This window comes from Oncorhynchus nerka, linkage group LG21 (genome assembly GCF_034236695.1).
Source record: "Oncorhynchus nerka isolate Pitt River linkage group LG21, Oner_Uvic_2.0, whole genome shotgun sequence".
NCBI classification, from domain to species: domain Eukaryota; kingdom Metazoa; phylum Chordata; class Actinopteri; order Salmoniformes; family Salmonidae; genus Oncorhynchus; species Oncorhynchus nerka.
In genome coordinates this window covers 5247581-5259952 of record NC_088416.1, presented here as the reverse complement: position 1 = coordinate 5259952, position 12372 = coordinate 5247581, and the positions used below count along the sequence as shown (strand labels likewise).

Genomic DNA, 12372 nt, shown 5'->3' with positions numbered 1-12372 from the left:
TGTGACATTACTGAGCCAAATTAGAATAGTTACGGCTACTGTAGTGAAGGACATTAGCATTTTGTAAGAGTTTGTGCGTGCAGCGTCTCATGGGTGAATGATTGCCCTCCTCCCACCACAAGTATTATTTTATTGATGTATATCATGTTAGCTGTGCTGGGCTGGAATCGCAAATTAGCTCATCCAGGACAGAAATGTAATCCAAACGTTCCCTCCTGAAGGTCAGGTCAAGACAAAGCCTCACCTTCAGGGAAATTGAGCAACTATTCAGGTATCATCCCTTCCTCTGATGCCCTTTAAAGGGTCTTAGTCTATTGCACAGGGATGTGTCGTTACCGTGTCCAGGGGTGTGAAAGACCTTAATATCCGAGAGACAGAGAGAGAGAGTTCCACTTCCAGTGACTCAGGAAGAGGTCATGGGAAATGTCAGTGGCCAGCCACCATCTGTAGAATCTGTAGCGGAGACGGTGAAAGGCTGTTGGCCTCAGCTCAGAAAGAAGAGGGGGAAAACCCAAATGAAAAATGTCCCGCTTCTGAGTCTGGTTTAATATCAAACGGTTTCTCAGATGTGGTCTAAAACATGATTATTTTTACGTCAAATAATTAATATTTGCGACGCAAAGCAAACATTTAATATGACCGGCTGCCCACAACAAATGGCAACATCATGCTAACAGATCCCTGTTTTGCTACATTGGTTGTAGCACTACTACTGCTTTTATTACACATCAAGACTTTTCTCCACAACCCTTTTCATCTGCTAAGTGAGGATGAATGGAGAGGCGATTTACAGTACCTACTTGAATGCCCAGCAGCAACCCAAACTCACAGCGTCAGACAAAGATGGAAACCAGTAGCACCTCTCTCTCTGTTCCTAAGAGATGGTGAAGGACCAGCTAGATTTGAACACGACACGTTACATTCGTCACTTGTTACATCACAGCAACAATTTCACATGAATTCATCGGAATGCTTTGTAGTGCACCCATCTCGCCGTCTCGTAGCTCGGGGTGAAATTCCTGAGATTATTAGGAAATCTAATCAAATCAATGTTTATTGGTCCCGTACAGTTGATGTTATAGCAGGTGCAGCTAAATACTTTGGTTACTAGCTCAAATCAAATGTTATTGGTCACATACACATGTTTAGCAGATGTTAATGCGAGTGTAGCGAAATGCTTGTGCTTCTAGTTCCGACAGCGAAGTAATATCTAACAAGTAATCTAACAATTCCCCACCTTATACACACAAATAAGTACATATAAATATATGGATGAGCGATGGCCGAGTGGCATAGGCAAGGTGCAATAGATGGTATAAGGTACAGTATAAGGTGCAGACATATGAGATGAGTAATGTAAGATATGTAAACATTATTAAAGTGGCATTATTAAACAGACTAGTGATCTATTTATTAAAGTGGCCAATGATTTGATTCTCTATGTAGGCAGCATCCTCTCTGAGTTAGTGATGGATGTTTAGCAGTCTTATGGCCTTGAGATAGCTGTTTCAGTCTCTCGGTCCCAGCTTTGATGCACCTGTACTACCTTGCCTTCTGGTTGGTAGCTGGATGAACAGGCAGTGGCTCGGCTCGGGTGGTTGTTGTCCTTAATGATCTTTTTGGCGGGCAGGTAGTTTGCCCCCGGCGATGCATTGTGCAGACCGCACCACCCTCTGGAGAGCCCTGCGGTTGAGGGTGGTGCAGTTGCCGTACCAGGCGGTGATACAGATTGACAGGATGCTCTCGATTGTGCGTCTGTAAAAGTTTGTCAAGGTTTTAGGTGACAAGCCAAATTTCTTCAGCCTCCTGAGGTTGAAGAGGCGCTGTGACGCCTTCTTCACCACACCGTCTGTGTGGGTGGACCATTTCAGTTTGTCTGTGATTTGCACGCCGAGGAACTTAAGACTTTCCACCTTCCCCACTACTGTCACTTCAATGTGGATAGGGGGGTGCTCCCTCTTCTGTTTCCTGAAGTCCACAATCATCTCCTTTGTTTTGTTGACGTTGGAGTAGCTCCTTACAATGCAATAAGCAAATATACAAATAATCAACAAAACATTGCACTGTGTATAGGAATAATCCTCAAATCAAACATTTGGAAATTAAATCATTTGGGTCATTGACGTCCATGAAAAGCTGATAAGGTTTAGCCTAGAGACAAGTGTTACTCCTTTGGTGAATACAGGAAAATACACAGCCCCTATGAAGGAAAAGATGCACCCCTGTCTTGAATGATTGACTACGGTACCTCACAGGAGTCAATCTAATTATGCATCACGATCCTTTCCGTCCACCTTTCCACTGCGCATCATGATTCTCCCAGATTGGATGGAAACTCTTTAAACCTATTAAGGCGTGTATTCCCAGAAACGATCGGGTTATTGATGTCTTCAGAGGTAAAGCTCATCTAACATAGAAGTGCTCCTCCTTGGTAGAGATACAGATTGGACAGAAGGCTGTCTTCAGGGCTATGATGGAGTTCTGATCCTGATGAGTCATTGCCGGTGTGAGCAGCTCTCTCTCTCTTATGCTATATTGGTCATGCTCTATTATAGTCCAGTCTGAGAACTCGGCACATGGCACTTAGGCTATGAAACTTCATATGGGAAATCTGGTCAGTTATGTTCCCACCTTTCCCTCTATAAACTAGCTCACTGCTAGTAGATACGATGGATACAGTCCCAAACTGTGCTTCTGGGCCTTTACTTTGGGTCAGCCCCATGCTCTGCCTCTTACTGTGGGTCAGCCCCATGCCTTGGGACTCTGCCCCCGTTAGCTGTTAACCAGAGCATCTCTATCTCTGTCTTTCTCTCTCTTTCTCCTGCCTCTTACTGTGAGTCAGCCCCATTCACTGCCTCTTACTGTGGGTCAGCCCCATTCACTGCCTCTTACTGTGAGTCAGCCCCATTCACTGCCTCTTACTGTGGGTCAGCCCCATGCACTGCCTCTTACTGTGGGTCAGCCCCATGCTCTGCCTCTTACTGCATGTCAGCCCCATACTCTGCCTCTTACTGTGGGTCAGCCCCATTCACTGCCTCTTACTGTGGGTCAGCCCCATGCTCTGCCTCTTACTGTGGGTCAGCCCCATGCTCTGCCTCTTACTGTGGGTCAGCCCCATGCTCTGCCTCTTACTGTGAGTCAGCCTCATGCTCTGCATCTTACTGTGGGTCAGCCGCATGCTCTGCATCTTACTGTGGGTCAGCCCCATGCTCTGCCTCTTACTATGGGTCAGCCCCATGCTCTGCCTCTTACTGTGGGCCAACCCCATGCTCTGCCTCTTACTGTGTGTCAACCCCATGCTCTGCCTCTTACTGTGGGTCAGCCCCATGCTCTGCCTCTTACTGTGGGTCAGCCCCATGCTCTGCCTCTTACTGTGGGTCAGCCCCATGCTCTGCCTTTTACTGTGGGTCAGCCCCATGCTCTGCCTCTTACTGTGGGTCAGCCTCATCTTACCGTGAGTCAGCCCCATGCTCTGCCTCTTACTGTGGGTCAACCCCATGCTCTGCCTCTTACTGCCGGTCAGCCCCATGCTCTGCCTCTTACTGTGGATCAGCCCCTTGTCCTGCCTTGGTGACAAGAACCCAGCCCTCGTCAGACTCACAGCCAGAACTGACCACAAAGGTCTATCTGGCATCAGTGGCGATCCACTGGAGCTCGGAGGAAGGGACTCACTGCAGAAGGGAAGGGAGCTGATGGCCTTTGTCTTATCTGTGGTACTCCAGTTCTGCCAGGCATGTGACACAGCTGAGAGGCCTGAGGAGGCGCTGATGCTGGCAGCCGAACCACAGTTAGTTCCCATGACCTCACACCTCACCACCTCCCTTACGCTCCTCTACTGCCACTCTCTGGTGCCAGCCTGGCCGGCAGCCACGACCTTGGGTTCATTTGGAGCCCACTGCTTCCGGGGACTGATTGGATGCCTCTCATTGCGTCAGTTTGGTCTGGTGGCAGACAGTTTGGTCTGGTAGCAGACAGTTTAGTCTGGCGGCAGACAGTTTAGTCTGGTGGCAGACAGTTTGGTCTGGCGGCAGACAGTGGTGTTCTGTAGAGAGTGCTTTATGTGGTGTTATACGAGTGTGAGGAATGAAGTCTTAGAAACATGATCTGGTGGTAATTACTTGGACTACAAGCAATCATTCTTTACATACTAAATGTATTATAACTTTGTAACTCTGTAATATGGTCATAATGATCAATTCTTTGCATTTATGTACCTTTTTTCTAAATGTTTTTCTTTTTCTTTTTTGAGTGGCAGTCCACAGGTAAATACGATATGAACCCAATATTAAATTATATTAATTTGTATATTGTACCTGTACCCCCCAATGAAAAAATGACAAAATAAATAAAAATGTGGTTACAAAAAAAATCACAAATATTTCCATCACAGCCTATTAACTGGAGTACAAGGCAACCGTGACAGATGTTAAGTCATGTACAGTAGCATCAACCACCAGTGTGTGTTGAGGTGTTCTGATTCTCCAGTAATTTACTGTAATCTGAAGAAATGATGCAACCCGATGTCAAATCTGGTTACAATTAATCAAATCCACTCGAGTTAAGAAAATTAAATCACTGGATCACTGTTTGATCGAAACGCAACTTGTCTGTTAACCCATTGATGCCCCTGTTCACCTCAGCCAATTAGATGAGAAGGAGCTCAGTGATTGGCTTGTTGTCTGCAAACTGTCCCAACCTCGCTGTCACTTCAAATGGGTCCCGCCTTCTTATTCCTGATTCTCTAGCCTTTAAAACAGAGTATCTCTCTCTTTCTCTTCTCTCTCTCCTCTCTTTCCTGCTGACTGTAAATCCTATTGATGCTTTGCCTTCTTCCGAGAGAGCTGTGTTTCTGTCATCAGCCTACCAGTTCAGTGATACAGGGCTCTAAAATAACAAGAAAGATGGCCTTTGGTTGCAGTATTACGCCTACCGTGGTCTGACTGAGTCTGATGACTTCATATGTAAACTGTTTTCACATAGGCTACATGTACATGATGGACATAGCCGACATACAGTCTTAGAAAAAAAGGTGTTATTTAGACCTTAAAAGGAACCCCTGTTGGTTCCATGTAGAACCCTTTTGGTTCCAGGTAGAACCCTTTTGGGGTCCATGCATAACCCTTTCCACAGAAGGTTCTACATGGAATTAAAAAATAGTTCTACTTGGAACCAAAAAGGGTTCTCCTATGGGAACAGCAGAAGAACCATTTTGGAACTCTTTTTCTAAGAGTGTAGCTTTCAGCAGGTTTACACTCAGCTTCCCTCAATTCCCCAGCCTAATAGCGACAAGGTACACTATCGGCCCTTATCTCTGTAATGCAGAGGTTTGGCACTACAAAGCTTTCATTTGAAAGACTCCTCGATTCCTCCTCCATTTTGTGTGCCTGTGAAATGTCTGGATCCTGAGGCTTTTGAAATGTTTAGTAAAATTACATTTCACTCCTGGTGCAGACAATGACCTTCAACCTGTTTGAAGGGAGTGTCTCATTTAATGGCAAACTCACCAAGCTCAGTAAAGTTGGCTATGTTCTGTAAAATGACTTTGGTGTACATCTGTCAGCCAGTGATACATTTGGTACAAGACCTCATTTCAGTTTGAAAGAGGGATTTTGGGGAATGGGCCATTGCCGATGAGTATGCTAAATGCTGACACTGAATAATTTCTCTCCCCATTTCTCTCTCTCTCTCTCCCCATTTCTCTCTCTCTCACCCCCTCTCTCTCTCTCCCACTACCCCCCCTCCCTCTTTCTCTCTCTCCTCCCAGACCGAGAGGACCAATCAATTCTCTGCACGTGAGTAACCTCTGAGCCATGTCTGCTCAGCCCTTTTCTTCTCTCTTTCCGTGTTCTGTGTTGCATGGGTTGCTGGATTTACAGGAAAGTGTCTTCTCAGTTTGATTCCTTGCATCCAGCCTGCATAGTATCATACCACACGTCACTGGTTTGGACCAGATGGTTTAGAAAGGCCATGCAGCGCCAGCTTAATTGCATAACATTCACGGCTCAATTATCTTTGTTATGCGCGTCTCTTCCTCACTTAGTAGTCCCGAAAATGAAATGGGGAAATGACCTGCTGCATTGCATTCCTGCAGAATCTATATTCAACTATGAATGAAGTGTAGCTTATTGAAGCCGACATGAATGTACTTAGCACTGATTTTAGGTCGAAAGAGGAATCAATTGAATTGAACTAGAACAGAGCCAGAGGCCCCTATAGCTATTTTAAAATGAGCAACTCAGTAACACAGAACAGTGAGACAGACACTTACGGGAAGAGAGACTTAGGCTTGGGGCAGGGAAGCTGGGAAATGTTTGGTATTTCTGGTACACACACACACAACCCCTACCCGTTGGCTGTATTCCAGTCTAGCGCCCAATATCTACAGATGACAGGAATGCTGCCAAGAAACATGTCATCGTGGCATCTCATCGTAAGCCTCTGTGACAGGCCTACACCGATGATGTGTGAAAGAGTATACAGGGTAAAGTTTCTCCAAGTGTGTGTGTGTGTGTTCTCTCCCTGCGCTGGTCTGAACCTGATCCTCCACCACCCAATATTACCATGGAACCCCCAGGGCTACAAGACATCAGTCAATAAATATGTTCCTAGCCTCTCACCATGCATGACTAAGTCTGGGGGAACATGGAAGAATTTGGATGGATGTTGGAAGTGTGGCTTGAACACTATCATAAAATCTCACATCTACTATGAAGCATTTATATGCCAACTGTGACACACACACACACACACACACACACACACACACACACACACACACACACACACACTGTAGGAGACGGTGGTCATAGCAATGTAAACGCTGCACAGAGATGCCATGTGATTATAAGTCAGTCCCTGAGAATATGAGCCGTCTCCTCTGCAGCAAGGCAAACCAACTTAAACCTTCCAGTTTAATGCCAAGCTCATGGACATTTGACGCAATCACTCACTCACGGGCTGTGTCCAAAATAGCACCCTAATGCCTAAATAGTGCACTACTTTTGGCCAGAGCCCATCATTTCAGACGCAGCCAGAAATATCCTCTGCTCCCGGTGGATATTGAGCTCAGCACTAAACACACAACTCATCAGCCATACAGCATATTCATAGTACTAGACTAGACTACCATAGGACTTCACCACATGACCAGGTAAGGTTGTTATAGTAATTGGTTTTATACTCAGTGAGTATTCAGGGGCCATGTCATTTATTTGAAGATCATCATGTCGTTAGTTTTATTTTGCAGATGATTTTGCTCAAATAGATATAACCTAGCGTTGAGCTTGAGATCGGGGAGAAAGTTCAATGTTAACCACCAGCGATTACGTAGAATGAGTACCTATTGTAAAACCACTGGTATGCATTGTGTGTTGACGTTACTGTACAGTAAGTGGTACTTGGGGATCGGATTCTTTCTGCATGGCTTGAAGAGCTTGCAAAAACATACTTCCTTGCTCTAAAGCTGTCATCGCTGTGGGTCCGTGAGTCCCGCCCTCAACCACAGCCGCTGAACTAAACTAGCTCAAAGAAAATAAACAGCACATATAGATACACAAAAGCCCAGCTACACACCGCCTCATCCGATAAACCTCTCAAATGTGGTTTATTGTCACTTCATTTGTTGTTTAGCGGAGTTGCAGGGAGCAGAGCCTGGCTAGCTCTCTCACCCCCAGCTCAAGACTGTTTATGGAGTTTCCCAAGTGCCATAATCTCCTCACATCTGCCAGTCAGAAAGACAATTCTGACACACACACACACACACACACACACACACACACACACACACACACACACACACACACACACACACGTCATTCTTCTCCATCAACTAACCCAGGGATCTGATCTGTCTTGTATGTTTTCTATCTTCTCAGAGGTGAATCTGGTGCTGGCAAGACAGAAAACACTAAAAAGGTCATCCAGTACCTTGCACATGTGGCTTCTTCCCATAAAGGAAAAAAAGACCACAGCATTCCTGTAAGTGTAAGTTTCTGTCTTTTCTTTCTCTATATTGCCCCTGCCATGTTTATCTCCCTACCACACCTCTAGCTCTCCCCTAAACCATGTTCTGAAGGCCACAGTTACAGTATGTCTTTCTATTGAGGGGTAACTGATGAAAGAGGAGAGTTAACAACTTGTACGGCCCACATTGTCCCCCTAATACCAGGCCAGTCTGATCCACATTGTCCCCCTAATACCAGGCCAGTCTGATCCACATTGTCCCCCTAATACCAGGCCAGTCTGATCCACAATGTCCCCTAATACCAGGCCAGTCTGATCCACATTGTCCCCCTAATACCAGGCCAGTCTGATCCACAATGTCCCCTAATACCAGGCCAGTCTGATCCACATTGTCCCCCTAATATCAGGCCAGTCTGATCCACATTGTCCCCCTAATACCAGGCCAGTCTGATCCACAATGTCCCCCTAATACCAGGACAGTCTGATCCACAATGTCCCCCTAATACCAGGCCAGTCTGATCCACAATGTCCCCCTAATACCAGGACAGGTTGATCCACAATGTCCCCCTAATACCAGGACAGGTTGATCCACAATGTCCCCCTAATAACAGGCCAGTTTGATCCAGAATATCCCCCTAATACCAGGACAGGTTGATCCACAATGTCCCCCTAATACCAGGCCAGTTTGATCCAGAATATCCCCCTAATACCGGGCCAGTCTGATCCACAATGTCCCCCTAATACTGGGCCAGTCTGATCCACATTGTCCCCCTAATACCAGGCCAGTCTGATCCACAATGTCCCCTAATACCAGGCCAGTCTGATCCACATTGTCCCCCTAATACCAGGCCAGTCTGATCCACAATGTCCCCTAATACCAGGCCAGTCTGATCCACATTGTCCCCCTAATATCAGGCCAGTCTGATCCACATTGTCCCCCTAATACCAGGCCAGTCTGATCCACAATGTCCCCCTAATACCAGTCCAGTCTGATCCACATTGTCCCCCTAATACCAGGCCAGTCTGATCCACAATGTCCCCTAATACCAGGCCAGTCTGATCCACATTGTCCCCCTAATATCAGGCCAGTCTGATCCACATTGTCCCCCTAATACCAGGCCAGTCTGATCCACATTGTCCCCCTAATACCAGGACAGTTTGATCTACAATGTCCCCCTAATACCAGGACAGGTTGATCCACAATGTCCCCCTAATACCAGGCCAGTTTGATCCAGAATATCCCCCTAATACCAGGACAGGTTGATCCACAATGTCCCCCTAATACCAGGCCAGTTTGATCCAGAATATCCCCCTAATACCGGGCCAGTCTGATCCACAATGTCCCCCTAATACTGGGCCAGTCTGATCCACATTGTCCCCCTAATACCAGGCCAGTCTGATCCACATTGTCCCCCTAATATCAGGCCAGTCTGATCCACATTGTCCCCCTAATACCAGGCCAGTCTGATCCACATTGTCCCCCTAATACCAGGACAGTCTGATCCACAATGTCCCCCTAATACCAGGACAGGTTGATCCACAATGTCCCCCTAATACCAGGCCAGGTTGATCCACAATGTCCCCCTAATACCAGGCCAGTTTGATCCAGAATATCCCCCTAATACCAGGACAGGTTGATCCACAATGTCCCCCTAATATCAGGCCAGTTTGATTCAGAATGTCCCCCTAATACCGGGCCAGTCTGATCCACAATGTCCCCCTAATACCAGGCCAGTCTGATCCACATTGTCCCCCTAATACCAGGCCAGTCTGATCCACAATGTCCACCTAATACCAGGCCAGTCTGATCTACAATGTCCCCCTAATACCAGGCCAGTTTGATCCACAATGTCCACCTAATACCAGGCCAGTCTGATCCACACTGTCCCCCTAATACCAGGCCAGTCTGATCCACAATGTCCCACTAATACCAGGACAGTCTGATCCACAATGTCCCCTAATATCAGGCCAGTCTGATCCACATTGTCCCCCTAATACCAGGCCAGTCTGATCCACAATGTCCCCTAATACCAGGCCAGTCTGATCCACATTGTCCCCCTAATATCAGGCCAGTCTGATCCACATTGTCCCCCTAATACCAGGCCAGTCTGATCCACATTGTCCCCCTAATACCAGGACAGTCTGATCCACAATGTCCCCCTAATACCAGGACAGTTTGATCCACAATGTCCCTCTAATACCAGGCCAGTCTGATCCACATTGTCCCCCTAATACCAGGCCAGTTTGATCTACAATGTCCCCCTAATACCAGGCCAGTCTGATCCACATTGTCCCCCTAATACCAGGACAGTTTGATCTACAATGTCCCCCTAATACCAGGCCAGTCAGATCCATAATGTCTCCCTAATACCAGGCCAGTCTGATCCACTGGTATTTACAGTACAGTGGATTAACTCCAGCCCTAGTTAATCCATATCAGATAGATCTGTATGATAATGGGGGCATAATGATTAGTGGACAACAGTGTCTTGACATTGGACATGGGCTGTGTGATGAGGTCACCAAAGGGTCAGATTCTTCTGTAGTTATATGATGCTGGTACATTACCACGGCAGTCAAAAATAGGCTCATTAAGCAATAAGGCACGAGTGGGTGGGGTATATGACCAATATATCACATCTAAGGACTGTTCTTCGGCACGACGCAACGCGGAGCTATTATAAACTGGTTACCAACGTAATTAGAACAGTAAAAGTTTTGTCATACCCTTTCGCCAATCATCATTCAGGGCTCAAACCACCCAGTTTATAAAAATGAACCCATTGATAAAATGTGCCAATATATAGATGTTTTTTTTGCATAACATGCCTGTAAATGTGTTAAGAATCCATATACATGAGCTCCTGTCCCATGATGTGTGTTGCCAAATTGAACACATCCTACAGTAGCACCTATAATGGGGTCTATAGATTGTGCAGGCGTGCCCAACCCTCTAACATATTTGCGTTTGTTTATTTGCAACAAACAGCCAGAGTCGCCTAAACCAGTAAAACTACAGGCAAGTCTTTACACTTTCTTCTCAACACCTTATTCATGTGCATGTTGCATCACCAACTTTCTACTCTCAAACGGACCTACTGCAATTTAATATATTTCTTTGTGGCTTCAGCCTGTTTTGTGAAATGGTGCCATTGGTTATTTTCTTGCACACTGTGAAGCATGTATGTGTAATGTTGACATCTGCGTAAAAATTAGACAAACAAAGTTTGGGTATTGACCCAGATTCTCTTTCTATCAGGCGGAAAATAATCATGTCGTAAGTTAACTTTAAATCTGGCATGAATATTGATGTGTATGCAGCTTTTCCATGTATACCTGTGGGTCAATGCACTGTACTGTACCGTAAAATGTGCTTGCAAATGTTGTTATTCCACACTAGATGAAACATAATCATATGCATGCCTTTGTTGTGTTTGGTTGCCACCAGTCAAAGTTTGGCAGAAATGCCGTACTATGTGAGCTATTTTTGTACAATGCAGAGTAGAAGTTGAGCAGTAAGACGTTGAAATAGAGATGAATAGAGATGAGTCTGAAGATAGACCTGAGAAACACAATCACACACACACACACACACACACACACACACACACACACACACACACACACACACACACACACACACACATGTTCTTCTATCCTCGTGGGGACCTAAAATGTGTTTCCATTCAAAATCCTATTTTCCCTAACCCCTAAACCTAACCTTAACGCCTACCCTAACCCCTAACCCTAATTGTAACCCTAAACCTAACCCCTACAAATCTATCCAAGTCCACATGGGGACGTGGGAAATGTCTTCACAAGGGAGAATTTTCCTCGTTTTACTATCCTTGTGAGGGACATTTGGACATTTCAGTTCCCCACGAGGATTAGAAGAACAAGACCAAACACACACACGGGGTCAGTTAATGGACATTACTGAAAAACAGACTGTCTGGCTGTGGTTGTCATTACAGTAGTTAGTTCAGTAGCTTAATATTACTCTCAGGGTATTCTCTTTTCAACCAGCTGCTGTAGGTTAGTTGATACTGTTAAGATAATGGAAACGGCACATGAGGGCAGATGAGCAGTGTTCTGAATTAAGATGTGATGCTCACTATGGCACACTGCCCTAATACAAGGCTAATATGAGAAACATATGGAATTGCACCTGTCAGTCAGATAGCTTCTTGGAAAGGACCTTTCAGAATAACATATCCATTCCCCTGCTTCCTGTTTTAATGTACTACTGTAGATTTCACTTAATCCGTTTGCCTTTATGTATTATCTAGTCCAATTTGTCTTTGAGTACTACCTGTAATTGTCTTCCTTGGTGTGTATGTACTGTATGTATATCCTGTATGTGTGTTTAGTATCCATGATCATTAACACTTCCTGTTTATTTCCATGGTA

General features: G+C 45.6%; 1 protein-coding gene across 2 annotated transcripts in view; it reads left to right on the top strand.

Moving 5' to 3' along the window:
- Positions 1–12372, top strand: part of LOC115103705 (myosin-10) — a 95546-nt gene that overhangs the window by 33169 nt on the left and 50005 nt on the right. Inside the window, exons 4-7 of one of the 2 annotated variants that reach the window (XM_065006216.1) lie at positions 5765–5792; positions 7875–7983; positions 10952–10981; positions 11222–11239. In XM_065006216.1, the coding sequence (XP_064862288.1) occupies positions 5765–5792; positions 7875–7983; positions 10952–10981; positions 11222–11239 (185 nt within the window). The remainder of the gene's footprint in view (positions 1–5764; positions 5793–7874; positions 7984–10951; positions 10982–11221; positions 11240–12372) is intronic. The other variant, XM_065006215.1, reaches the window with a different exon arrangement.